General features: G+C 52.8%; 10 protein-coding genes across 10 annotated transcripts; 4 read left to right on the top strand and 6 right to left on the bottom strand.

The window, feature by feature from the left end:
• Positions 1-31: 31 nt before the first annotated feature.
• On the top strand, positions 32-766 carry BDZ83DRAFT_544532 (glycoside hydrolase superfamily; the record flags this gene model as incomplete). The annotated part of the gene is made up of 2 exons (XM_060503438.1): positions 32-374; positions 441-766. Coding segments are annotated over 2 exons (669 nt in total), but the record flags the coding sequence as incomplete, so codon positions are not given.
• Positions 767-1,882: 1,116 nt separating this feature from the next.
• BDZ83DRAFT_587473 (aldo/keto reductase) lies at positions 1,883-3,003 on the top strand (the record flags this gene model as incomplete). Its single annotated transcript, XM_060506047.1, has 2 exons — positions 1,883-2,075; positions 2,213-3,003. The coding sequence occupies 2 exons, from the start codon at positions 1,883-1,885 to the stop codon at positions 3,001-3,003; spliced, it is 984 nt and encodes a 327-aa protein (XP_060360563.1).
• Positions 3,004-3,198: 195 nt separating this feature from the next.
• Positions 3,199-4,975, bottom strand: BDZ83DRAFT_587480 (amino acid/polyamine transporter I; the record flags this gene model as incomplete). Its single annotated transcript, XM_060506048.1, has 4 exons — positions 3,199-3,798; positions 3,857-4,018; positions 4,070-4,585; positions 4,628-4,975. 4 exons carry the CDS (start codon positions 4,973-4,975, stop codon positions 3,199-3,201), a joined length of 1,626 nt encoding a protein of 541 aa, XP_060360562.1.
• Positions 4,976-5,677: 702 nt separating this feature from the next.
• On the bottom strand, positions 5,678-7,537 carry BDZ83DRAFT_756030 (uncharacterized protein; the record flags this gene model as incomplete). Its single annotated transcript, XM_060514693.1, has 1 exon — positions 5,678-7,537. The coding sequence occupies one exon, from the start codon at positions 7,535-7,537 to the stop codon at positions 5,678-5,680; it is 1,860 nt and encodes a 619-aa protein (XP_060360561.1).
• Positions 7,538-12,804: 5,267 nt separating this feature from the next.
• On the bottom strand, positions 12,805-13,736 carry BDZ83DRAFT_756029 (uncharacterized protein; the record flags this gene model as incomplete). The annotated part of the gene is made up of 3 exons (XM_060514692.1): positions 12,805-12,999; positions 13,161-13,466; positions 13,590-13,736. 3 exons carry the CDS (start codon positions 13,734-13,736, stop codon positions 12,805-12,807), a joined length of 648 nt encoding a protein of 215 aa, XP_060360560.1.
• A 3,150-nt stretch (positions 13,737-16,886) lies between these two features.
• On the top strand, positions 16,887-17,622 carry BDZ83DRAFT_756028 (uncharacterized protein; the record flags this gene model as incomplete). Its single annotated transcript, XM_060514691.1, has 3 exons — positions 16,887-17,138; positions 17,190-17,534; positions 17,596-17,622. 3 exons carry the CDS (start codon positions 16,887-16,889, stop codon positions 17,620-17,622), a joined length of 624 nt encoding a protein of 207 aa, XP_060360559.1.
• Positions 17,623-17,771: 149 nt separating this feature from the next.
• BDZ83DRAFT_634786 (uncharacterized protein) lies at positions 17,772-19,351 on the top strand. The gene has a single exon (XM_060509129.1). It carries the CDS (start codon positions 18,167-18,169, stop codon positions 18,878-18,880), a length of 714 nt encoding a protein of 237 aa, XP_060360558.1. The 5' UTR covers positions 17,772-18,166; the 3' UTR covers positions 18,881-19,351.
• Positions 19,352-19,942: 591 nt separating this feature from the next.
• BDZ83DRAFT_761472 (uncharacterized protein) lies at positions 19,943-20,680 on the bottom strand (the record flags this gene model as incomplete). Its single annotated transcript, XM_060515189.1, has 1 exon — positions 19,943-20,680. The coding sequence occupies one exon, from the start codon at positions 20,678-20,680 to the stop codon at positions 19,943-19,945; it is 738 nt and encodes a 245-aa protein (XP_060360557.1).
• Positions 20,681-21,578: 898 nt separating this feature from the next.
• On the bottom strand, positions 21,579-22,140 carry BDZ83DRAFT_761470 (uncharacterized protein). The gene has a single exon (XM_060515188.1). The coding sequence runs from the start codon at positions 22,086-22,088 to the stop codon at positions 21,675-21,677; it is 414 nt and encodes a 137-aa protein (XP_060360556.1). The 5' UTR covers positions 22,089-22,140; the 3' UTR covers positions 21,579-21,674.
• A 559-nt stretch (positions 22,141-22,699) lies between these two features.
• BDZ83DRAFT_587445 (hsp90-like protein) lies at positions 22,700-26,130 on the bottom strand (the record flags this gene model as incomplete). The annotated part of the gene is made up of 2 exons (XM_060506041.1): positions 22,700-23,501; positions 23,558-26,130. 2 exons carry the CDS (start codon positions 26,128-26,130, stop codon positions 22,700-22,702), a joined length of 3,375 nt encoding a protein of 1,124 aa, XP_060360555.1.
• Positions 26,131-27,032: the final 902 nt, after the last annotated feature.

The raw sequence follows: 27,032 nt of genomic DNA, 5'->3' as shown, positions 1-27,032 counted from the left end.
AGGCAGGCGGTTTTTAGGAAAAAGAGAAAATATGGCAAGACTCACAAGCTGGCTTCTCCTCTCAGCATGGGGAAGAGCAGCCTCCGTATCGGGGCAAGGCCTCCACGAGCTGGCGGTGAAGTCGGGAAAGCTCTTCTTCGGCACGGCGACGGACACGAACCTCTTCAACGATGCGGCGTACATGGCGGTCCTGAACAAGACGGGCGAGTTCGGCCTCGTGGTGCCGGAGAACAGCCAGAAGTGGGACGCGACGGAGAAGACGCAGAATGAGTTCCAGTTCACGAACCCGGATTCCGTGAGGGCCGTCGCGCAGGCGAATAAGCAGATGATGAGATGCCATGCGTTGACGTGGCACTCTCAACTTCCACAATTTGGTGCGTTCCGGCTCATCATGGCACTGAAAGACTCAAAAACTCGAACCAATACTGACCAGAGACCAGTCTCAACGGGTACCTGGACCCCAGAAACCCTCACCCCGGTAATCCAAGCACACATCTCCAACGTGGTAACGCACTACAAAGGCGCTTGCTACTCATGGGACGTCGTCAACGAAGCCCTCGCCGACAACGGCACCCTCCGCGACAGCGTCTTCTCCCGCACGCTCGGCGCAGACTTCATCCCCATCTCCTTCAAGGCCGCCGCGGCAGCCGACCCGGCCGCGAAGTTGTACTACAACGACTTCAGCCTCGAGTTCAACTCCAACAAGACAGATGGCGCCGTCAAGATCGTGCAGGATCTCAAAGCCGCCAACGTGAAGATTGACGGTATCGGGTTCCAGTCGCATTTTCAAGTCGGCAAGACGCCGTCGCAGGATACGCTGAATAAAGTCATGACACGCTTCACGGATCTGGGGCTGGAAGTCGCGCTTACGGAGCTGGATGTGCGGCATGACAAGTTGCCTGCTGATGATGCTGCGATACAGCAGCAGGCTAAGGACTACGGCACCGTCGTCAAGACGTGCGTGGATAACGCAAAGTGCGTCGGCGTCGTGGTGTGGGAGTTTACGGATAAGTACAGCTGGATCCCGTCCACGTTTTCCGGGGCCGGGGACGCGTGCTTGTTCGATAAGGATATGAAGCCCAAACCGGCGTACGCGGCTGTTGCGGCGGCGTTGGGAGGGCAAGCAGCAGCAGCAGCACCGGTGGCAGCACCGGCGCCGGCGGCTGGAGCGCAGGGCGCGGAAGTGGTGCTGTCGTCTGGGAGCAGTATATCTGGTACCGGGGCCGGGTTTGGAGCCACCGATGACGATGCCGGGACCGAATCCGAGGCCGATGCCGACAGCGGAGCGGGGGCATCCTCAAAATCAAAGGCGAAAAGCAATGTGGAGGCAGCAACCAAGTCACCTTCCTCTTCAGGAACAGGTCGCTTCGAAGCGGTGCTGCTGATTTCACCGCTGATAGCCACCGGTATCGGCTGGCTCTTTTGGTTGGTGATATAATCTGTTAGACACTTTTTCTTGTTACTTAGCCTTTTCTCTTGATGGCACAATTCTTGATACCAATTGACAATATCTCACTCGGATCTTTCCCGTCCCAGAACTTTGAAGCCGCCGATAGCAAATCATTGAGGACTGACGTGCTTCGGCTGCGACGTTGCGTGTGTCAATGGGAGCCCGGTGCGCGGGTGGTGTAAGTGAGGAGATGGATGATGTCATGCCGGCAACCTCCACTGATAAAAGAGAGACCGGGGGGGGGGGCTGGTTAAGCGGATAGTAATCGGGATGATGCGATTTCAAAGCGAAGAGGGGAAAGAGGAATTCTGCCAAAAGACTGCAGTTCCCATTAATTGAGCTACCACAACCATTGTCCACAGATAGTGTGAATAGCATCACGACGTGGGAATAACTCAATTAGTGAGAACTAGGCTGCTGAATAGCTTCGTCATGGTGTACCTCAAGACACTAGTCGCCGCTGCCGCTGGTGCAGGCCTGGCCCAAGCTTCTCTCTCTGGCCTCGACAAGATCCCGCCTCTGGGCTTGGGAACATGGCTATCCGACAAGAGCAAAGTCGCCGACGCCGTTGCCTTCGCCGTGGGCGAGGTAGGCTACAACCACATTGACGCCGCTCTCATCTACAGTAAGTTCCATTTCATAACTCACATGTCCTACCTCATACGCTCACGCGGGTCAAACAACTCGCACGAGTCATTCACTCCCTCACCTCAAACCACTTCATCGAGATCCATCCAGCCCGCAAACTGATAACCCACTCAGGAAACGAAGACCAAACCGGCAAAGGCCTCGCCTCCTCCGGCATCCCACGCAAAGACGTCTGGGTCACCTCCAAGCTCTGGAACACCGACCACCGCGCCGACCGCGCCGCAGCCGCCATCAAAAAGTCCATCTCGGACCTGGGCGTAGACTACCTCGACCTCTACCTCATTCACTGGCCCGTCGCCTTCATCCCCGACGACCCCAACAACGCCCTTGACCGCGAGACAACCCTCGTCGACACCTGGAAGACGCTCGAAGGCTTCGTCAAGGCAAACCTAACCCGCCACATTGGCCTCTCCAACTTTGCCAAAGCCGACGTCGAGACAATCTTGAAGACGGCGGAAATCAAGCCCTACGCCCACGAATTCGAAACCCACCCGTACCTCCAGCAACAAGAGTTCGTCGACTGGCACAAGGAGCAGGGCATCGAGGTCATCGCCTACTCCCCGCTCGCCAACACGAACCCGACCTACAGCGACGACCTGCCCGCCATCTACGAGGACAAGTTCTGGGTCGACGTCGCGGCCAAGAAGGGCGTTTCCGTCTTCCAGGCCGTACTGGCGTGGGGTATCCAGCGGGGCACGAGCGTGATTCCCAAAAGCACAAAGGACTCGCACATCATTTCCAACCGCAAGGCGCTCGAGATCGAGTTCACCAAGGACGAGTTGAGGGAGATTGGCAAGCAGGATAAGAAGCACCGCTTGAGCAACCCGGGTGCCAAGTGGGGTGTCAAGCTGTTTGCTGATTTGGATGATCCTGGCAGGAATGAGCCCACGAGCGAGGAGCTCTAAGCGATGACTTCTGAAACTAAAATGCTGAAGTGGTTGAGAGCTATCTAGTGTTATCGAGTCAAGCCTCCCAAGCTACCCATCTCAAGTCTCTCTTTGTATTCCTCGCACGTGCTGTACCTAGATGAATCCAAATTGCTATTCGTCGATATCTACTACCTCAATTGATGACACAAGTCGTCTTAGTAGGTAGTTTAATCAATGGTCGGCCCTGTTGCAATGGGCATAGTACTTCCTCCTAGCCCAGTAAAATCCAAGCCCGACAATCCACAGCACAATCAAGATGAGCGCTTGCACAGGAGCAAAGATAGCGCCTCTCACAACCACAAATCCACTGACCAGCGCAAAGATAAGCGGGATCAGCACAAACGGCTTGTACGGTCTGCGCAGCTTCGGCTCTCGAATGCGCAGAACGACGGCACCAAGGACCGTCAAAAAGAAGAACGTGTACTCGCCCAGACCGTTGAACGTCAAAAGCGCGCGGAAATTGCCAAACAGAATGTACAACGCCGAGAGAATCGTCGACAGCAAGAGCGCGTTGAGCGGTGCGTCGGATCTCGCGTGCGCGGGGCCAGGCGATGCATCGGCGGACGAGCCGGCTGGCGAGCTCTCCTCCAACTTGAACCCGACGCGGCCTACGAAGCCGAGGAACTTGGGTAGCCAGTTGAAGTTTGACGCTGCGACGGTCATGCGGCCTACTACGAAGGAGTTGCCGAGGAGGGAGCCGGCGACGACGAGGCAGATGAGGACTGCAGCGACGATGCCGAAGGCGGGGCCGAGGAGGCGGTTGATGGCGGTCTGGCTATTGTGAGTACGGGAAAGGAGTTTATTGAGGAGGTTGATGGGCAGGACTTACGACTGCCACGCTGTCGGTCAATGCAACCACATTCCAGGGGAGAAGGATGTAGTAGGCTGCGTTAGCCGCGATGAAGCACAGAATGATCGTTGGTACGGCCGTGTTGATGGCAAGAGGGAGCTGGCGTGCCGGCTGCTGAAGCTCAGCTGAGACGTAGACGGCCTGGGAATTGTTAGATGTGACAGTTGATAAACACCAAGATGAACAACGTACCTTGTCCCAGCCAGAGTACGCCCACAGAGCACCGTAAAGCGCAGCAGAGTAGTACCCAAGCATATCCCACGTCCCGACCTTGTTCCAGTCCAGCTCGCCGCCACCCGGCAAAGCCGTCTTGCGGTTCCCGAACCAGGGCTTATTAAACCAGTCCCGTCCGCCAACATCACGGTCGTGGTCCGAGACTTGGAGGATGACGACGACGATGCCGGCAAGCACCACGGCAAAGATACTGGTGAACTTGGTCACGACAAACAAGTTGTTCAGGCGAGTGCTCGCCTTGGTGCTGATGGAGTTGGCGCCGTTCATGACGACCAGGATCAGGATCGAGAACAACTTGTGCGACAGGGCGCCTGCCTGGTCGGTAACCCCGCCAGCGGAGTAGATGCTCTCGACGAATACGATGCTGAGGATGGCGAGGGTGGCTGGCATGACGGCCACAATCCAGGTCCAGGCGGCAAGAAAGCCAAAGACGTCGCCATATATGTGCTGCAGGAAGGGTTGAACACCGCCTATCTACATCGTCAGCGCCGTCATACCATACATAGATTCGACAACAGGGCTGAGCTCGCCTTCACCAGGGATCGCGGTGCCCAGCTCGGCCATGGTACTTGCACCAGTCCATGCCAGGACGCCACCAACAAGCCATACTACCAGCGCAGCACCGGGCGACGGAACATTCGTGTCGATGGAACCCGGAGAGGTAAATACGCCGCTACCAATGACGATGCTGATGACAATGGCAAACACCTCAAGGGCGCCGAGATTCTTGGAAAAGGTACCAGCCCCGCGCTCCTCGGCGATGAGCACAGGAGGTTCGGGCCCATCGGTGCCGCCGTACTCATGATGGGGGTCTGCCAAGAGGGGCCGTTCCGCAGCGTCTTCGGATTGATTGTTGGACGGCATCTTCCCGTTTTCGTATGGTTGCCAGCGAGGGACCGTTGCCAATTGGATGAGGAGGTCCGGAGAGATGTCGAGAGTAAGGGACAAGGAGCTCGGGAGCTTGAAGCTTGGAGCTGGAGCTTGTAGTCACCCGACGAATCAGGCATAGCGTCTTTCGTGAAGTGAGCTCATCATTGAGCTGTACATGCCTTTATGAGGGTGGCCCGAGCGCTGGTCTGGAACCCCGGGGTCCGCTTCTACCATCCACCCGATGTACCCACCGCTTTGGAATGAAGAGGCCAACGTTTGGTGCACACGGTGCCTTACCTAAGCAGATGCGAACGGCGTCTCCGCACCGAGAGCTTGCCTGCCGCTGTCAGGTGTCAAATCGAATCCGCCGGAGTGAGTGCCGCCGGACCAGATCCCGTCGGAGTAACGTCCGTCGGAGTAACGTCCGTCGAAGTGGACTCCGGGATCATCATACATACGTTTCATGGCTTCAAGGAGGTGGTGGGTGCTGTCAAGGTTTTGAGGGCGTTGAATTATCATAGCCTAAGTTCACGTGTATTAGTTCACGTGTATCAAGAGTATGATGTTGCTTCGCGCACATGATTGCCTTGGCGTAAGAGGGTCAAGGCTGTGAAGAGGCCAGACACGAAGTACTAGGCGATTGACTCTCTCATACGTTTGAGACTCGCTATGTGTTTCAAGATTCAAATTAGGCTGCTAGCAACGAAGATCGTTGAGCAAGTACTCAAGCGCTCTAGATGAGAAGTATGCTTGATTAACATTGTCGTACGCATCATGCTGCTCCCCGAGATTCTGCAGCGTACCATTGAGGCCCTCGACTATGGAGCCCACAGCACCGTACACATGAGGCTCGATTCTAGCGAGCGAAAGTACTGACTGAATAGTTACTGAGGCACTCTCCTTGGGCAGTTGTGAGAGAGGCAGCTGGCGGCCAAGCGAACCCAGAGCAGTGGCCATGCGTACTTGTCTGTCAGACCATCGAAGGGCTGACTGAGTAGCAGGCTTAAGATAACTAGCAACTGAAGATGATGCGCTATCGTACGGGACGGATGACGCAAGTTGCTTCAGTCGAAAAAAGACAACAAAGTCGCCAGTAGATGTAGACAGCGGCGCCCAGAGCAGCCCGAATATGGTACGAGCACTTGTAGCGATCCCCACATCAGGCAATTCAGCCGGTACGTCTGTCGACATGATGACGGATTCACTTCGGTATGGTTGAATGCACCGCACAATTGCCGTTGCCTCGTGGTACAACTCCTTGCTAGGCTCTCCAAGTCTGCCAAGCTCTCCTCTAGTAGACATCAATGCAAAATCGGCACCAAAGAGGCGCAAGAGGTCCTGCGACACTGCGGTGTTCTTCGCGGAATTTTGAATTGACGAGCGCTGGGTTTGCAACGATTCAACATGACCCAGCATAGAAGCGTATGACAATCTCTCGATCGCAACGCCAGATGTACTGCCAATGAACTCGCACATTTGGCGTCTGGAAATGGGTATTCGTGTTCCCTCAGGACTATATCCATAGCAGACTACCAACCCCCACCGCTTTCCAAAGGTGTTGATTGGAATGGTCAAGAAGGAGCGAGCTTTAGAGTCCTCGGATGCGAGCTCTTCAAAGAAGGTTGGCGAAGCTCTGCTGAGGTAGGATTGGTCCAGATGGATAGATTCATCTTGATGGGACTCCGCGTTCTTGTAGACGAGTCTTGCAGGTTGCGCATCGCGATCGTGTAAAATCCTTAGCTGACTCGGGAAAGGCGGTTGATGGCTGACGTTGTCGGCGCGGCGGGGCCTCGTGAAATGTATGCATCGCTGTGAGCCCCGCGATTCCCTGTCGGAGGTGTCGAGTATCGTTATGGCCATGAACTCGTCGATGCGGTATAGTACGACTCTGTCGAAACCTGTGACCTCTTCTACTGTAGCCACAATGGTGTCGGGAACGGCCGCTAGACCTGCTATGGCGGCGAAGGATGCCTGGATCTCTGACATGATTCCAATCGCCTGCATTGTGCTCAACTCCACGCCTTCTTTTCCGACTCTCCTAGACATTCGGGGGGTCTTCGTCACAATGTCGCCCGTGGAACTTCGAGGGCCCATTTGGGGGGCAGAGCCATCCTCGTGTGGCTCAAATTCGCAAATGATCGTTTCGGGACCTGGGGGGTTCCTGGTAAGGTGCATGGAGCACCAAAATCGTGTAGCTTTGTCGCTTTTCTTGGGAAGAATCGACAAACTGAAAACGGCACGGCCACCTGCAGCTCCTACATCGAATTTATCTTCTCTGAGCAACCCAAGCCGAGCCATCAAGGTTCCCACATCCGCTCGCTCCAAGATGCTGCCAAAGTCGAACAAGTCGAACAAGTCGTTCGGCGAATAACCCGTGAATGTAGCCGAGTTGTCGCTTGCGCAGTCGACCACGAGACGGCTGACATTGTCCTCGGTCGCTGTGAGCACAACCAAGAAGCCGAAGCTTTGTATAGCAATGGCCGCGGGCTCGGACAGATTATCAGGATTTTGGTGTAATTGGACATCGTCTTCGATTGGGGGTGCAGGCTGAGCCATAGCCGCCCCGAACGACTAGACTGTGCCGTACCTCTAGCTTATCCGCCACATATGATGTCGATGGACTGCGTGTAAATGAATGCTGGACTGCAAGATAGCGACAGAGAGTAAGAGCGACGATGGCAAAGAGCAGAAGGTCTGCGCGTGGTATGTTCGCTTGGTTGTGCCTGCATCGGTGTAGTCAGGCGTGCGATAATACCTAATAAGTACATGTGAGCACTGACAGATGTTGATGCTTCGTGAAGATTATCACTCAACATTAGCGACCGTTCTGGACAAGGACCGTGGCAAAATCTTCCTTCCTTCTGCCCACGGGAATAAGTCGAGTCATGAGCGCTGGCCCGTTTCTAGCAGATGCGCTTGGCGCCGTTCAAAGCGTTATTCGTGAGGAACGAAGAGGTCGAAAGAACTGATAAAAAGCGAGTGGCGGATCTCAACACACATCGAAGCCGATGTACAAACTTTTGCCTTCGACATGTCAATCGAACTTGAATAGAGTCGAATCGAGAGAAGTTCGCCGCCCGCACGTGACCGTATCTCTTTCGGAAAATGTACGTAGCCTGACGGTCTTACTCCTGCGCCTGGCGCCTTCCCAGTTCCCGTCCCGCCTTCCCCCCGTTGTTCTTCGCGACTGCCCGCCCAGAATGGTCCAAAATGACCGGACGATTAGCGGTTTCTGACGTCACTGCTCATTTTTCTGGTTTTTGGACCCCGAAAGCCCGTTTATTTCTAAATTACCTAATGGCCGTTTTTGGGATGAAAGAAACTGTGGAATGGATTCGTCGAAATCCCGTTTAATATAGTGGAACGGCACAAGCTGGACTGCAACAATGGGGCGGGTTCATACAATCCGGGACAAGGCGGATCACCACCATCACACCAGACCGTTCAAGAATCATCATCATCATCATCATGGGTATCAAGGGAATAAATAAAAAGGTGCTGTAACGCAGAACTCCCGTCGATGGCGCTCAGCGTATACTCCTAGAACGCCTCGCTTAATTGTCATGAACACAATGCTCCCTTACGCCGCCCACTGTCATGTTTGCCTCACCACAATCTCACCGCTAAATGTGTCTTTCCATTGTCTCTTGGTTTTTGGACATGCACTGGAAGCGTTTTTGCGTAGATAATGCGCATATAACAGTCCACATACATTACAGAGCGTCCACCGACCGTCGGGTCCGTACCTCCGTTGGGGCGTACTCGTTGCCTGACAGGAGTGGCAGCAAAGGGAGTCGTCCACGACACGTTTCTGTTATCATGATGATTTAGTTCAAGGGATCTTGTTGCCGGCTGGAAAGGATTGATCGAGGAAAGGGAAAGGCATACCACTTTTGAAGTACGATCAAACGCCGCCACATTGGAATACCGCCTTTTCTTGGTTGCCTTGGGGCTCACAGTTTGTTGCCGCTCTGCATCTGCGGTGCTTCTGTAGGACAGCAGCGCCAGGTCATCCAGGTTGCTTGCGATGACTTCTGATAAACTTTGCGCAGCTAGTATTCTTGAACTGCGGCTCGCCAACTCTGTAGAGGGATCACTGCACTCGCAATCGCCTTTCGAACAGGTGCCATCGACTAGGCCCTGGAGATTTTGGAGCAACTGTCTCGCATCTTTGTGTATCTGGGACCCTCCGTATTAGTAGCCACTTGCACCGATCGAGACCGATAAGGATGAAACCGACATCATCAACAAATTCAACTCACCCTCTGTATCATTTCCGTTGCCTTGATCTGATCAAAGGACGTTGGTGGCGGCGGCGTGTGGGCATCGCGGGCATCGTGGGCAGCAGCGTCGTCCGGCGCTGCATCGGACGCGAGTGCATTCGCCGCCGCCTCCCCCTCCGCTGGTATCTGCAACCCGAGCTTGGGCCGTTTGTGGATCAGCTGCGCATCAGTTTTGATGGAAACCATGGAAAAGTCGATGGGATTTGGATGGGAATGTCGATGTACTGGGGATCGAAGTTTTGAGGATCGAGATTCCAGATTTGCGATCAAAAGAATCGCGGAATTCGCAAAGGTCGGAAAACTGCATGGGGAAGGGATGGCAAAAAGAGCGACAGGATCGGGAGTTTGGGTGAGGGATCGGATGTGCTGATGCAGTACGGTTTTATCGAAATTCGAATCCCTGGGGGCGGGTTCGAGAAAGCGCAGTATCTCCTACCGTAATACCACAGGCCACAGCTATGACGTACCGTTTTTAGGACCCTGCTTGAATGGGAGACTGACAAATTAGCGTGCAGGCCATCCGTATGTATCCGCAATTCCGTACGGGCAGGCACTGCAGCTTTTCCCCTCTCTCCAACAAATTAACAACCTGAAAAGGGCTAGAAGGGGTCCAAGGGTGCAAAAACCGGGCTGTCTCAAGCAATCAGGGTCTTTAGGCAGTAAGGTACGTACTTGATGTGCCTAACTGTCTAGCGTACCGCGGCTAGCACACGTCCGTCCACGTTGGATCGTCCGACAATGCACAATCATCCTTCTGTTCATGCACAATCTGACAATGCTATACAGAGGATCGATCCGGCGACGCCGCCCCAACAAATTCCCAGCAACAATTCAAGATAAAAGACCAGAGACTTTCCACACGGTTCTACATCTTGTATTGGAAGCATCAGACTACCTCACAGTACTTCAAACCTCTCTCATTCTCGACAATGAGCCCCAGCGGCGCAGAGTCTGGTCAAGTATTGCCAACTCACGACACACACAGTGTTGAATCGGTGCAATCCTCAAGTGCCATGAAATGTCTTCAGTAAAGGCGCCATGGATACCACCTGTTGCTGCAAGTACTCGGCGAGTAGCCTCTCTCAAAGAGCTCCGGCAGTTTACACTGTCGGCCTGCAGATGGACTCATCCGTCGGGTCTCCAAAGTCAGGCGCAGAGACTTGCAAGGGACTGACTTCCTAGAGACTGGAAAAACCGCACACAAGTCTAGGCCCAGGCCTAGGCCGTCTTCCGTTATCCTCCTTCCACAATGGCGACAGGCTTAGAAAAGCCAATAGGAAGTCTCTCCAGGGCCAGATTACGGTGTCCGATTGGCGGAATTCTCTCCGACTCGGTGTTCAATCTCTTCCATCCGCCCTTTTTGCCTCAGTTTTTCTGACACCAGAGCTGGTCCCTGGATCCCCCCTCTGTGCTGTTGCGTCACTGGGGGTCCAGGCCCTATTGTCAGTAGCGAAAACGGAGCTCTTAAGAGCCTTAGTGCGGGCAAAGACTTCCTGGCTGGGGCTGGCAATGTCGTGTTACTCCTCACTTCGTGACACAGTGGGCAACGTGTCAGCCAAAGGCAGGACTTTGCGACATGGTGCCCCGTGACACCTTGTATTAGCATATGAAGTTTGTCACACTGGACGGACCACGCTTTTCTGGGCCACAAATTAGGTGGGTGATACGGTGAGCACAGAGAAAGAATGGGGGAGAAGAGGGGGTGGAAAGCTTTGCCCTGTCCACTCTCCTTTGCCCACCCTCTAGGCACTCCATCGAATCTGTCGCGATTTGCCACTTTACTTGGACCATGATAATTAGCAATAGACGCAAGTAGTGTTGCAGGAGAAAGTCTCTATGCTTGGTATAGCGGTAGAAGTAGGATAAGTGGGATGGAAAGAATGAGGGGGAAGAGCGCTTTGTTTTAATTTGGGTTGCGCTTTCTCACTCACCCTTTTCACAACCCCTCCTGCGTAGCACAGTGGTCACAGCTTCGTACTCGGCGCATCGCTCGCCTTGGAATGATCACGACGACCAAGCCCAAGAAGAGAGCTTTGAGCAATCTCTTCCTTTACTTGCCTGCATGTACCATCATACAGCAAACGAAGATGATTATCGAGTATTGCTGCCATGACGACTCGGTTTAAGCAGATTTCTGCTCTACTAACAGTCTAGAATGTTCAATTGACTTAGTTCTAGAATGAGCTCGTCTTTTGGTGGGCTTGAGCATCCAAGTTTGCAAGGGACGATTGACATCGTGACACATCTTTACCTGTGAGTCGTGGGACCACACGGGCCAATGTCAAAGCAACTTAGATCTTAAAACAGATCACATGTTTTCGTACTGAAGAAGAAAGAGTAACATTGAAGTGATACCTTGCAGGCTTATCGGCAGACGCTTGAGTTCGAGTTGTGTCGAACACCACACCTTGCGATCCTTTCCGTCACCAACAAAACGGAAGGGAAGTCAGTGCTTCGTAGGCACCAAGACTATGGACAGGAAAACCAGATGAGAAAGTACCCAAGCATGGAACCATTCTCTCCTGATTAACGTAGGAAGATATTCCTCTCAGTATTTTCAATCCCATGAAAAGGTATGACGAGAAGGATTATCTATTGCTTTAGTCATTGAACATAAAAGGGCTCAGTGAGATTTCAAGATCTATTATCTGACCAGGAACATCAAGAAGAACACAAGTAGGTTTGTCGAGGTAGACAGATTTGCCTGTTTGCAGAGTGCAACACGTGTTGAACATTACGATGTATCCGTGGGGCTCTCCTGAAGGGCGCTCTACAGAACATCACCTACCGGCAGAAGTTGGTAAAGGGGTTATTACAGTTCCAGGAGCGCATAAAGAAGTAATAGTTGTGCGTTGGAGGCCTTGAACAGCATTTGGAGATGGCAGGCAGGCTGACAGCATGAGCAGAGTTTTCATCAGGGGAGGCACGCTGAATTGAGGTCCTCAATGAGTTTGTCCTCAGGGCTCAACCTACCGTTCGAGAGGCACGGGAGGAACGTCTTGAATTTGCTGGCGTCAGAGATACGGATAGCAGCAATGACAAAAGTAGCAACATACCATTGAGCCTTGAGGGGGGCAATATCCGTATCACGCTACCCCGTATGCTTCACCACATTGCCTCGTACACACGCTGGGCGAACCTCTGTTGGCGTCGAAATTCCTATCACACGGGCAACCTATCGGGGAACAACCGTGAGAGTAACGTTTCGTGACGACGGACCCCCGTCCGTTGAACAATCTTATGGCTAGGAAGGGTATCCGTACAGAAGGATAGACAACCAAACTCCAATTCCAAACTCCCCAGCCAAAGCCCAGACACCATGGCCCCTGGCCCTCGGCTACCCAAAATAACCCAATGACCAAAACCTCCATTCTTGCAGTCCCGTAACTCTAGTAAGCATCGATGAACGCCAATCCGAATCGAACAAAATTGGTATCATGAGGTAAATTGTGAGCGCAACAGAGAGTATTCGTACCCTAATCGCAGCAATTGTGGTAAAAACAAGTGATGAGAAGTGGTGGAAATAGCCCCAGCGCAGCCTCAGGATGAAAAGGACATTGAGGAAGACGCCGAGACACGGTTGCTGTGCCTGAGCCTTTGCTTCCGCTGCCTCATGGCATGAATCAGGCCGCAGACATTGCAGAGAGTGCGCGGCCCCGCGGGTCCGCTACGCCACTGCGGTGTACAGGTGGTGTGGCAGTTGTGGCAGACGGAGGGATCGGGCATGCTCTGTAACTGTTGTTCATTGTGAGCTACTGTTCATTGTAGCCCCCCTGGCAGTGCTTCCATTGTAACAAGGGGTAGAAGACGAATGGCATGAGATGTAAACAAGAAATAGACATCATCTGCCCGGGGAGAGAAATGAGAAACATGAGACGAGGTCTGCGGCAACTTACTTCATTTGAGTGATGGTTCACGGCAGCAGCAGCAGCGTGCTCAAGTTGCCCGTGTTGCTTGCGGCGGATCTTGCGCAAGTGGTTGGGGCGTTTCAGTCGCACTGCTGTCTCTCTGGACTTCTGCGAGATGGCGACCAACTCCGCCATATCTCCGGTAATGTGCTGGGAAATCTTCTGCGCGTGTAGCAGCTTTGGGTTGTTAAGCAGGACTCCGGTCAACAGGCGGCCGCCATCAAGCGTGGGTGCTCTGCTATACCGGAGCAAGCCCTGGATATTGCGAAGCAGGTTGTTCGCATCGCCATGGACCTGTGTAAGTCAAAGAGAGGCTTTGTCAGCACAGTATGAACGTGTTTTGGGCAAATCGCATTCTGAAAATCGCATTCTGAAAATCGCATTTTTGGCAATCGCATCGGGTGGGCAGAAACGCACCCTCTGAATGGTTTCGCTGGCCTTGAGATGGTTCAGGGACATGGCCGCCAGTGGTTCGTTGGCGTTGCTGCACTCATTCTCGCTAGGACGGCGTCGCCAAGTCACGGCCGGCACGGGCGTGACAAGATCTGCCGGGGTCCGGGCCATTGAAATCTGGGAGATGGAATTTTGAACGGACTCGGCCGGTTTGGGAAACGGACTGGAATCCATTGAAAGTCGAACGGACCAATCGTCGTGAACGTCAGAGCGGGGCTGATGCCAGTTTTGGGAATGGGAAGAAAGTCTGTTAGTGATGTCGATGGGTGGAGGAGGCAGAATGGTGTAGAGATCGAGAATCATGAGAGGGATCGAAATTGAGGGGATGGGGCCTTCTTCGTTTATAGAGGAAAATCGAGCGTTGAAAAGAGGGGAAAGCACGGGACCGCCCAACACTCCGTTTTACACTTTGGTTTACGCTTACGGTTCCACGCCCTCTCCAACGTTGCAGTCAAATCCCTAGTTTTGTGAAGTAAAACGGTGGGAAAGCTACCAAACTCATTAACACGGCATGCATGGTTTAGACGGAAGGTTTTATGGGGCTGAATTGTGGTGAAGCTGAAGAATTGATTGGACGATGTTCGGACCCATGCAGAACGTAGCAGCTGCAAGGGCACAATATTTGATCCAAAACGGACATTTCCGTATCCGTAACTTGCATGTTGCCATTTTGGAGACATGGTAAACGTAGAGTTTTCGATCCGTCGCCAGAGAACTCAATGTGCATCTATCGCCACCGGCTGAGTATCACAGAGGATGGGAATTTGCATCGCTTTTCCACTTCTCGATCTGCGGTCAATTTCGATGGCGAATAATTATTTGGCAACGCGTACAGTCAACCTCGTTCCCAAAGACCAGGGCGAGGCAGTGATATCCGTCCCGGTGCCATGTCTCTGCAGCCCCGGGTGGCGGTTATATGGAGGGATTCCGTAATTGGACTGTACGAAGTAGAGAATAGTGGCCAAATTTGAAGCCTTTCCTTAGGCTCTAATGTTCAGGGAATGCCTAGCCACTTTCCCAGACGACTGTCCAAAGTGTTGAACGTGTCTTTTCTCCCGTCGGCCTGCTTGTGGCCTCCAATAATGCCAGAGTAAGGCGGCGCCTTTCGAGGTAAGGCATCCCGTCTTGCTGTGCTGCGTCTGGATCAACTGGGCGACAGAACCAGCCACTTCCAAGGCCATCGGGGAGTAGGAGAAGTTGATGTTCCGCATGAATGAAGACCTGAAGTCCAGTTTGCACCGTTGCCCACGGGGGAGCTGATGGCCAGGCGCGCAGTTCGTAGCAAATCCCCAGTAATTGACGAGAGACACGATGTGTTTGGATCACGTGAGAGGCTCACGATTTCAGGAGGTAGGAACGTCAGGCATAGCATCAGGGAAAGACCAGAGATGTCCAGTCCCTCCTCCCGGCCTCGTCGAAGGTTCCCGCCAGGTACAATTATGGAAGTAGCAGTTCTGTCGACATCCCTTCCTTTCTATCTTGCATTCGTCGCTGACGCGTTCCTTCCTTCCTCTACAGGTCTTCCATCTACCCCTATTTCGAGTCGTCGACCTTAACAAACCTCTCCCCCGATAAATCCTTGCTTGTGAACGACATCGAGTCAATATCATACCATACTGCCCATTGGATTCAACATTTGATAACGATGCCTCTCTTTGCCCTATCCCATCTTGCCAGTGTCGAGTCTGAACGAATGACATGAAGGGTAGTGGAATCAACACAAAGTCCTGTCCATACTGGCAACCGGCGGTGCATATACTGCAAGGAACCCACACTCGCGCAACACTGCAACGAGTGTCAATCCAACTGGTTTTGCAGCACCAGGTGTCAGAGGACAAAAGCCCACAATATGGATGCTGCCAACTACATGGCCCTTGGCCCCGTGCAGAACAAACGACTGAATACCCACCGTTACCTCGCCGAGTCCCTCAGAGCCGGTACCTGCGAGCCTCCCACTGATGCGCAAACACGAGAAGACTTCGGGTTCGATCTTTGCCAATATAGCAATAAACAAGAGGAACGCCTCCTTTGGGCGCCATAAAAGTGCCTTGGCTGTCTCTTCGACCTCGACAGCGTCGTTATCTAGGGATGGATGATTGCCAGGGGCAAGTCACTACTCGCCGGGATGATCAAGCAGTATTTTGCCGAGGTTCACCTTTTGACGAAAGATGTATACATCTGGTGGTTTCGCCATAACATCTGGGTCATCATACCTGAGGAAAGCAGAATAGGATATGCCATGGCAGTCCATACCGATCTCGTCCGGGAGTGCGCCAAAATGTCGCGGGTCTTCTGTCAGATCATGAATGGCTGGGACAGAGAGCGAGAAAGTTGGTGGACCGGGCACACCATTGACTATATGGCAGCTCGCGTACGTGAAGCTATCCGTCCGGTGGAAGAAGAGCATCAAGCGATGGACGATGCCTCGAGCGGCACCTTAATTGTCGATCATACAGGAAGCGACTCCTCAAATAACGACGACATCCCAGGAAACGATCCCTCGAGTGATGACGCTGCGTTACGATAACGCAAATGCCATCAGTCTCAACGAAATACCTATGCAAGAGATCTATCAGAAGCACCCAAGCCTGAAGTGACAAGAGATATCGGCATGCTTACTATGAGGGACAGGCCTCAAGTAATTAGGAATAGCAACAGGTGTTAGAAAGGAAGAGCTTTCCCGTAAAGATACAGTTCCCCATGCGGAGGTTTCGTGCATGTTTTCCAAAGTCAACATTAGGCAGCTCTCCAAAGAGAAGACGCCAACAAAGGTATGCCAAAGAGGCTCGATAATCTACGCCTCTCGTTTCTGATTACATCTGCAGACTTCCCGCGACCAATTCTCTGGTTTGCTGCCTACGGGGCCATGGTGCTGAATACTGGCGACAAACGGTTTGCTGCATAAACTGCCATGCCTTCAATCTATCCGTTTGCTAGAAAAAGAGCTGAGGCGACAAGAACGGGCCACGGGCCATGGGACTCATGCTGTTCGTTTGACCTCAAAGAACTTCTCAGTCTCTCAACAAGCTTCACTTGAGTGAACTTAAGAACCATTACCTCCAACCCTCCCCTCTCACATGTACTACCTCTTTACTCTCTTCCCACCTACCCATCCCTAACATTCAACTCTCATCGCATCTGCCATCATCACAAAAGCTTCGCACCAGAAAAGGTCATCTCTTTTCTTCGCTCAATATTGGCTTGCTATTTCATTACTAACTATCGAATTGACAGCAAACAACGCCAAATACCAACAACACCATGGCCGAAGTCAACCCCCACCGGTCCACCGCCGAGATCCTGTTCAAGGACGTTGTCGAGAGAAGACTTCCGACAGACCCACAGACCCTCAAGGACTTCTTCTTCGACCGCTGTATCACCACCAAGGGCCAGGAGAAGCTCCTCTCCGTCTATGACCTCCTCATGGAAGGCAGGGACCCGGCTATTCCCCCCGCTCAGCTCCAGGCCTGGGCCGCTGAGGGCGACCACGAGCCCGGCAAGTACATCGGCACCGTCTTCTCCAAACTCAACCAGAACAAAATCTCAGCCGGAATCGTCACCTAGTTCGACTACAACCAGTACATCTGGAACCCCAAGGACGTCGACGCGGGGCTCGCCGCCCACGCCGAAGAGATCATGGACGCGCTCGCCGGTCCCGCTGACGATGATGGATATATGGCTCGCATCCCTGTCTTTATGGAGGGTCAGACTCGTCTTCGCCACAAGAAGGAGGCGCTTGAGGCCAAGGGCGAGTATGTCCGCACCGTCCGCGGCACGCGCTTTGGCTCTGTGCCCAACGTGGACCCGAATGGACCCTCCGCGGCTGGCCATACCATCTTCTGCCCCGATGGCTTCAAAGGCGTGCCCTTTAGCGAGATCGCCCGTGCGATGCAGGGTATGGCCGGTGTGGTAAGTGTTTTTTCCCTGCCGACTTTTGCGAATCTGTTGCTGACGCATATGTGCTTCACAGAAAGTCCACCTCTTCCCCCGCAAGTAAGCCGAAACGACAGAAGGATCTGGTTGATATGTCGCCAATTGAGACGGAAACATGGGCTTACAATGATTTTCGGGTAATTGCGAATCGGGATTTGGACCCAGCCTTAGCAGAGAAGCTTGGAGGAAGTTTAGCTAGTCTTTGAGAGTTGCCCCGCGACAACGACTCAACAATACCATTCAGTCACAACAGTCCTTGTTCCCCCGGTGGCCTTTTGCTAGATAGTGATTGCGTGACTTGGGCCACCAAAGCCAGCGGCGTTTGTTCTAACGAAGAACGGAGTAGCTATTCTAACTGACAATGAACAGATTAAGATCTTGCATGGAGCAAGGCTTGAAGGCGTTTGCTGCTCCAAAGAAAGCTTCGGCGTCATGATTCTAAATAAGTAGTGCATCTCATCCGCAATTGAGTAAACACCACCATCCAGTACAAGCACACGCGACTGCGCATTGATACCCAATAACAGTTTGATCCTAGCACTGCATCAGACCCAACGACATCTTGAAACCAAATAACACCAAAAACATCTCGTAAAAAAACATACACCATGGAAAACGAGGAGAATCAGACCTTCTCCAACGAGCAGCAAGTCAAGCCCACGCCCAGCTTCCTCCAAAGAGCAATGACGCTGACAGACCTCCCGCAGACTCCCCAAGACTTGCCCGCCATGCAGACCTGGTTCTTCACCCGCTGCCAGACCCACGACCAAGCCTTCAACCTCCTCCGCATCTATCAGACCCTCCTCATCTACCTCGACTTCACCTCGCGCGAGATCGAGGGCTGGCTGGCGCAGGGCCATCTCGGCCGCAACATCGTGATGCACTTTGAGAACAACCTGGACAAGGTACCCGAGACCCGGATGACGTGGTTGATGGCGCACATATGGATCTTTGGCCTCGAGCCTGGTGCCACCCTCCGGGGAGATGTGCCCGTTTTCAAGTTCTTGGACGAGGATAGGGAGTTTCTGGGGCAGTTTGACACCCCTGCGGAGTGGGCTGGGATGCTTACCCTTGAGATTGAGTCTGCGATGGAGTGGGAGCTCGAGATTGCTAGGTCGTTAGCGCGTGTACGGGCTGCGACGGAGCCGAAGGGCTTTTTGGAGAAGTGGTTGTTGGGTCCGGGGGAGGAGGAGCCGTCTTTGACGTGTGAGCGGCGTCTTGAGCCTGATAATTGGAGGGAGTTGTACTCGAGCTGGAAATGGCGGCAGAAGATTGCGGAGATGTGGTATCAGTCGCCGCGGATGGATTGGATGAAGAGATGAAAATGGTAGAGCAAGGCTAGATGTTTTAATTCGATTCTATAGGCCTGCTTGACAAATTGATAGCGCGATGACTCCACCAATACGCCTCTACTTATAGCTACGCTCCGCTTGTTGCCCAACATCGCGGAGCGGAAATGATCCTGGATGCAGAGCAGGCGGATATGAGCGGTTTAATCCTAACCGTGGTATGAGGATTGCGCTCTTGTAGTGACGGTGTATTGAGTGGTTGTTTGGCACCGAGATCGGTCGCCCGCAAGAGAGTGTTTGATGGAGGGGCAAGGAGGGGCGTCGAGCACAGTGCGTAGGACGTGGCGGGGGTCGATGCTGTGGGCGAGTGAGGCTGACGCCGAACCTCGCGAGGCGCTTAAATTCATTTGATGATGTTGACTCAAATAGCTCGTAAAATTTACGAGCTTTGTTCCGAAACTTGTGGTATCTAGATGACTTGACGACTAAGTTGATGGGGAGAGGCGAAGGAGGGAAGTGGATGGTGGGTGCTTATGTAAGTGAAGCTGCCAACGTCAACCGCAGGAAGGAGCCGATCTCAACTGCCTTCCTCAAGACTGACATCCGGGGGAAAGACAGGGAAGAAAGGAACGAGAGTTCTCCGGGTACCTTCCTTTGGGCATTCGGTATTTTGCGTCACGAGCATCGTCATCACGTCAAATATCGCGAAAGGGGATAAATTTCAAGCCAGTGTCATCTTTATTAATAGCATCTCAATGTCTATGAGTGCTGTACTATCAAGGCGACCAATTCTCTTTCTCCAAGCACAACTGTATGGCAAGACCTGCCGCATCCAAACCCAGCCATTACACTCCTGTTTCCAAGCTCAATACGCCATATCGAAGCAAGCAGTCGAGGGTATCGTCGAGGGAGACGTGATGATGGTGTAGGGTTCGTTCGACTAGGTAGCAATAGGCACTGTCATGTCTCGAGGTCAGCAACGATCTGATTCCTGGGAAGGGCTTAATACTCACATCTATGTAGAACTCATCATGCTAATATCGAGCACTTTCCTTATCATATCGAGAGAATAATCTTGCCACTCTCGTCGAGCATTCAGGAGTACCAATCAAAGTCGTCACCAGGGCGCTTGCGAGCGTCATAGTACTCCTTCAACTCCTTCGCAGCGCGCGCAGCCTTGGCCTCGCTGACGAGGTTCTCGGGGTCCCAGATGTACTGGTTCTCAAGGAACCACTTGTAATCGCCCTGGTAATCCTCCGGATCCAACAGCACCTCAAACTTGGCCTTGATCTCCGCGGCAACATTTTTCAGACCATCCTCGTGGTGAAGCCACTCGTAAAGCTCCTGGGGCTTGACCTCAAAGTCCTCGAGGACGGTGCGGTAAACATTGTAGAGCTTGCTCTGGTCGAGGGTGATGTAGCAGCGCGAGAAGCCGTAGTCGGCCTTGATCTGCGCGTTGGTGGGAATCTTGTCGTTCTGGATGGCGGCGAGGAGGTCGTGGGCTGTGGTGCGCTTGGCGTTCTTGTTGCGCTTCGCGGGGGGCTTGTTCTTCTTGAACGATTTGTTCTTGTTTCCCTTGGGTCGGCCGGGTCCCATGATGGGCTTTTTGCAGGCGGGCTTGGGCTTGCGGGAGGCGGTGGTGGTGGTCTTCTTGGGGACAGCCTTGCGGGCGGCCGGCTTCTTCTTCTCGGAGGAGGGCTTCTCGGGCGAGGGATTTGAGGGCTTTGAGTCTGAGAGTTTCTTTCGGACGGGGCGCTGGGGGGCAGAGTCCTCAGGGGCGGTCTCGGGAATTGTCTCGAGGACGGTCGCGGTTTTGGTCTCCTTGGGGCTCATCTTGGTTAGTCTTTGTTGATACAGAAGAGGTAAGAATAAGTGGTGATGATGCTGAAAGTTGGCAAGGGAAGCTGCCACAAGAAGAATGTGAAGAAAAAGGACGCAAAGGAAATGGATTGACAGAAGGGAATTATTTGGGAAGGGTATAAAATACCTCTTTGTGGGCGCGGACGGGAATGCGATACTCACCTCAGATGAATTGATCCGGTTGAGTATCCGGAAGCTTCACCTCAGCTTCAATCGACCGGGCAACTTTTATACACAAGCAGGAATGTGAAGATCAGCCCGGGGTGGGTCCCCACTCCGTGACTTCATGAATGCTCCTCGTCCTTATTGACTATCCTTCAATGCGAATACGGTCCTGGAATACTGTAGAGATGATCGTACCTTAGGTGAAGATGGACAGTGATTCACATAAAAGAATGCCAAAGGGACTAAGCACCCTACCTTATATAAAAACCAGGGCATGCGACTAAGTACTGCCCACGACGTTCAGACTCTGTTCATTGAACCGGCGAACGTGGCCCGGAAAACCCCTCCACTCTGAACATTCAATAACATAAGAGAGCAAGCATTCAACGTGTTATAGGGAGATAGATATTACATACCTACACCGCTCGACCTCATTCTTTGCAAGGGAGATACAAGGCGATGGGATTCTCTTCATGAAATACCGTTCCTAAACTCCTACTCTGAACAAGCAATACCAACTAAAACCCAACCAACCTCACAAGTAACCTACCTCAAAAGCCAACACCTCACTTCTTCAACCCAACCTCACAATCCACCCTCTCAGCATCAAACGCCAAAAACGCAAATTCATAACCCACCTCTCCTCCCCAACAACCACCGCCAATTCTCCCCCCTCACACTCCGCTCATGCTTCTCCGGCAAAAACCGCCTCGCCTGCTCCAGCTCAACCTCCATCGCCCACTCAATCTGCGAAACACTATACCTTGCCCAAACCTGCGGCCACCTCACCTTCAAAAACGCCTTATCGTCCTCGGTGAACTTCGAACACAGGCACATCGTAATTCTGGATCTCGCCGCACCAGACGTGCTTATGCTGCTTCACCCACTTCCTTCGCTCCTTTGAAATCTCGTCCTCGACATAGGCGTTCTCGACCATGAGGTGCGCGATGCGGTAGCCGAGACACTTGTTCGCTTTCCACTTGTAGAGTTCATCGGGCGTGACGTCTGGGTCGAGGATGAGGGTGTTGTAGACGCCCAGCAGGGCTTTGGCGTCCTTGAGGGTGCGGCAGCGCGTAAAGTACCACTCCTTGAGGACGTGGATGTCCTTGGGGTGCTCGGTTGCGGGTAGGCGGTCGTAAAGGAAAACAAGCTCGGCGAGGGTGGAGGTTGTGGTTGTGGTGGTGGTTGGGGTGAGTGTGCTGCTAGTAGTATCCATCTCGTCAGTTTACCCTTTCTTTTTTGCTCAGGCTGTTGGAGGTATTTGAGTCTGTACGGCTTGTCGGAGTTTTGGCTGTGAGACTTGGTGAAGGTAGTCAGTCGTCGGTACCGTGGAAAGTTCTGGCTTATGTATGCATCCCATCTCGGACTAAGTTACAGCACAGGAAACATCGCCATTGTAGCCGTAGACAAACAATGTCGAACACTGAGGGTTAAGTAAGAAAGACCAAAGACAGCTATCAAAGATGTCAAAGAAAACCCATATTGGACCAAGACAAAGTGGATTCCGTGTCTTCAAAGGCCCGAGGAAGAAAGAGGGAGGGCGGCGTCTGGTTGCCCCGAGGGCCATCTATCATGACATTCGTCTATTGCTATGCCCCTAAGGCGCATCAAATCGTGTAGCCAGCGATTCCACCCAGTAAAGTCTAATAACTCGAGCCAGGTCGTTGCAGTGATGCATTCCAACCATTGGGGTATCTCATGTAATATGATGGTTTGACATTCCCACAAAAGATTCTGTTCCTAACCGCCATGGTGGTTCCATCCCAACTCCTTCTAAGCTAGCTTGACCCGCGAACCCCCTCATTTTCACCCGTGGCCCATTTCTCATCATGCTATACCCTTGTTCCCTAGTATTTTACTCAGCTCCTTCAGGCGCACAGGTTTCGTCAAAAATAGATCAATACCGCTCGCGAACGCTTCTTGCTGTGCATCAGCTGATGCCAATCCCGTAAGTGCGATAATCAGACTGCGTGTCAGGCTGCTTTTCGTCTCAAGAGCACGTATTCGTCGCGTCGCCTCAAATCCGTCCATCACAGGCATCGAGATGTCCATTAGAATGCAGTGATACTCGCCCAGTGCTTCACGGAACTCGTCCAACGCTTCTTGCCCGTCTTTTGCGTTCCGATAGTCGTGTCCAAGCCTCTTCATGTACGTCGCCAACATTTTGAGGTTGAGCGGGTTATCGTCCACCAAGAGAAACTTGTGACGATCTCCTCTGGTCTTCTTTGGTCTGTGCGACAATCGTGGGATGTCTTGGCCCTCAGGCGTTGGTCTCTTGGGATGTTCCTCCGGCGTGTCCGGTAGGACGATATCCTCAGGCCTTGGCTCCGTATCTCTCTTCTCCATAGGTTGATCGTCCACGCTCTGCCTTGTTTCGACTTCGGTGTTTGACAACTCCTCCAATTTCTCGGCAATATCATCTTCGGCCGGAAGGTTTGGAAGGGCTTCGGTACTTCCCACCTCCGTAAGTCTGTCTTGTGCTCGCCCAACCGGCGTGTCACCACCCGCATTGGACGCTTCTGGGCTGGCCAACGACAGCATTGTAGGAGTCGGTACCGCCCGCTCTTGTATTTTCGTCCATCTGTTGAAGCTCAGCAAAAGCACTTTGGCAAGCTTTCTTGGACCGATCCTTAGAGAGAAATTGTCAGTTGAAGCATCTCTTTAATTTGGGACGTATAAATTTACGGCTGTGAGATGAACTCAAATATGATGCGATTGCCGGTGAATCGTGCCGAGGTAGCTAGTTGGCGCGCAATAAGCGCGTTCCGGCATATCACCACGACCGGTGTGTTAATGATGCCCCAGCGGCGCTCCATCAAAAGATGCTCTAGTTGCTTTTCTGTAGACAGAACCAAGTCGGGAAGGAGTTGTTGTGAGGGCGGGATGGACTGGTCGATGACTTGCATCTGAAGCCATTCTTTGCAGAGGTTTGCGACCAATGCTCCTTCGCTGGGGGTGTTGCTAGTCAACTCGTCGGGCATGTTGACTCCGTAGTCTTCAGGGAACCCCTGAAGTTTGACTCTTAGACCCATGAGTTCGCTGACAGATGCCTGGAAGGCATTGAAGTTGGCTTCTTCCACGTTGGCTATCGTTGGTGTTTCTGTATTGGCGCACAGCAGGGGAAGTTGAACCCTCACTTTAGTTCCTCGTCCGACCTTGCTCCACACCTGGATAGACCCGCGCAGCTTGTTGACTATCTGCTTGACCAAGCTCAGACCCAGACCGGCTCCGGCAGAAAAAGAATTCTCCTGAGCGAAAGGTGCGAAAAGATCGTGCTGTAAGTAATCCTGACTAATGCCACGTCCGGAATCTACCACGTCGATTTGAATGATGGCCTTTTTAGATGGCGCATCGGTGCGCGGGGCCAGCTGGTTTACAGTGACATTGATGAATCCTTTGTCTGTGTACTTGAGCGAGTTCCCCAGGAGATTCATGATGACTCGCCTCAAAGCTCCTGGCTGTGTATGGAAACCCCAAGAGGTCGCGGGTGAAATGTCGAAAGTGACGGATACGTCGCCGAGGACGACTTGAAAGTCCCCAACTTTGTTGGTTCGCGTCGCCATTTCCTCCATTGCTTGCATACTGTCAAGTCTGCGCAACGCCGTAGTGTCGGCGTGCTCTGTCGGTCTGTTTCCCGCAAGTTGGGCTACAGAGACGCGTTGGTAACTGAAGCCAGCACAGACGCTCTCGACAACCTCCTCAGACAAAACGTCGACTTCGACATTTGAGGTGATGCTCATCATGCCAGCTTCGATGGTAATTTTCTGACCCCGAGCTCTCAAGCCTCGCTCGCCGAATGCGGTCGAGTTTCTTCGGTGTTTTGGAGACCCGATGAAATTGTTGATCTTGCTCCAGTCCAGGAGGTGGTCAATAGTATCCAACAACGTGCGGCCACAATTTTCTATTGAGACCAGCGTCTCTCCCTGGAAAGCGTCCATAGTGGTATCGTGCAGCAGCTCCGCGCCAAGGATTATACCATGGAGCGGCGACCGTAGCTCGTGAGAGAGTGAGCTTAACAGGTCCGTCTTCGCCTTGTCCACAAGCATCGAGTTGACATGGTCGATCTCTGACATGATAACTGAGGCAAAGGCGCGTAGATAGCTGAGCTCGCCTTCGATGGTAAGGACTCGAGTCGGAGTCTTGGTGCAGACGAATCCGCCTGCGTACCAGCGTTGCTTTTGTGCGTCCCACAAAGGTATGACAGCCATGCTTCGTGTTCCCGAAAATAGACTGCTGAGTGTTTTCGCTTCATTTCGTCTCGAGTAAGCTTGCTTCCGTTTCTTGTTTCGTTGCCGTTCGTCCTCGGCTGGGGTCTTTGCGACGTCTGTTATCTCCTGGAGTGGTGTTTCTGGCTGTGTAGCGTGATCGTCGCCAGAATGGTCACTAGATTGAATAGAGCCGTTCTCGTCGAAGCTGAAAATTCTGCCTTTCGGATGTCTTCGCAATAGTTTAGTGAGAAACTTTTCGGATATTGAGGTGTGATTTAGAGACGGCATGTCTCCGTCGACGGTTGAGATTGATGAACTCGAGAAGCCGAGAACTGCACAAAGGTTGTCATCCTGGTCGTTGTCGCTGCCCAATACGCTTCCAGTGCCTAAGCCCGGGCTTATTTGCTCGTCACTAGAGGATGAGGACGAGCCACGACCCCTGGAGGACCTCATGTTGGTCGCTCTGGGGCCAGCAAGCCCTCCAAACGAGCCGATACTGGCGTCCACAAAAAGCACGCTCTCGACCTCTATAGCTTCCCGAATAATGTTGGCAGCCTTTGAGAAAATGTGCTGAATATGTGACATGTGCGAGTCGCCGTCTCCCTGATCAACACCTTCTGACCCAGAACAAATGCTTTCCAACGAGGTCGCAGACGCAGATGGCAGTGCCCTCGGGTCTTGGTTTGGGTTAGGATAAGGTCGAGATTCCGTTGTAGGCGAAACCGGCTGATCATCCGGTCCTTGAGCTTTTGGTTGCGGCGCACTCTGCGTCGCAACAACAGACGGGTGAATTTGCTGCGCCTCAAAGGCCTGGAATGCGAGCATTTCTTTGTTGCGTTCGATCTTTTGCTGGTTCTTATTCAGAGCTCCCTCAAATGACGAGTGGTCATTGAACGAGTCAACGTTATTCCTCTCCCTCCATCCCGACACGGTGCTCTTGCCCTCGATGAAGCTGCCGACGCCACGAACCATCCTGTCGGCGCGTCGGTGATCGTCCCTGTTCCGTTTGGCGTCTAAATAGTTCAAAATCACTTTCGAAATATCCTGCATAAATTGATTTTCCACATCATCAAGGCCGTCGCGCGGGGTATCCCCGTAAATACTGAAGACACCAATGTGTATACCGCGCTGAGAACGAATTGGAACTCCAGCATAGAAGCGGCATTGCGGCGTGTTGAGACAAAAACCTCGCTGGGAGGTCCTGGGATCTGCAGAAAGATCTGGAATAACCGTCACTGGCAGCTGATGGGGACCGTCAGGATATTGTTCGTCGAGGTGATCGGAGACTGGGAGGATGAGCTCGCAGATACCGGATGGTCGTGGGATAGCGGTACCGCACAGTAGCAGCTGGTCGATATCCCCGCGCTGGGATTCGGGAGGTTTGGTGTTGGGAGTAAGGGCCAATGACTGCGTAGCTTCAGCAATGACATACTGATACTTGCTGTCGAAGAGGGATATCATCGCCCGGGTCGCATTCAGACGTAGAGCGCCGAGCTCCGCGAAAGATGTAAGTGTCGCATCAGGACATGATCGAAGTTCTGAGGATGGCTGGAGATTATTCGGGTCGTTGTAGACTGTATGTGCGATCAAGGAGCTGTCATATCTGCGGAGACGGTTAGGAACTTCAATACTCAAATAAGCGTAGCCTGCATTGACGAGAAGCCATCGAGACCCATAAAAAAGTAGATTGGGACGCTGACTTGAATGTCTCCCTCTCGCGGCGACCCTCAGAGACGGCCTTGGCCGGTGGAGTATTGACCATGTCCAGGCAGCGTGAAGTTCTATCACGAGAGACCGGTCGCTGTTTTGTCGGCTCTGCTTGGTTGCGCACTTGAGTGTCGAGGCAAGCCTTGATGTCGGCGGGCAATATATTATTTGACCTGTGGTATTTATGTCAACTCGAGCGAAGACTTGCGCGACCGAGAAGGGTTCTGTCCGAAAAATGAATCATG

This window comes from Colletotrichum acutatum (assembly GCF_030867785.1).
Source record: "Colletotrichum acutatum strain CBS 112980 chromosome Unknown BDZ83scaffold_115, whole genome shotgun sequence".
NCBI lineage: Eukaryota > Fungi > Ascomycota > Sordariomycetes > Glomerellales > Glomerellaceae > Colletotrichum > Colletotrichum acutatum.
This window is presented reverse-complemented; position numbering and strand designations above follow the sequence as displayed.

Excerpts from the sequence above, each read along its gene's own strand:
- BDZ83DRAFT_634786 (XM_060509129.1), top strand. The coding sequence starts at position 18,167 with ATGGAAAACGAGGAGAATCAGACCTTCTCCAACGAGCAGCAAGTCAAG.
- BDZ83DRAFT_761470 (XM_060515188.1), bottom strand. The coding sequence starts at position 22,088 with ATGGATACTACTAGCAGCACACTCACCCCAACCACCACCACAACCACA.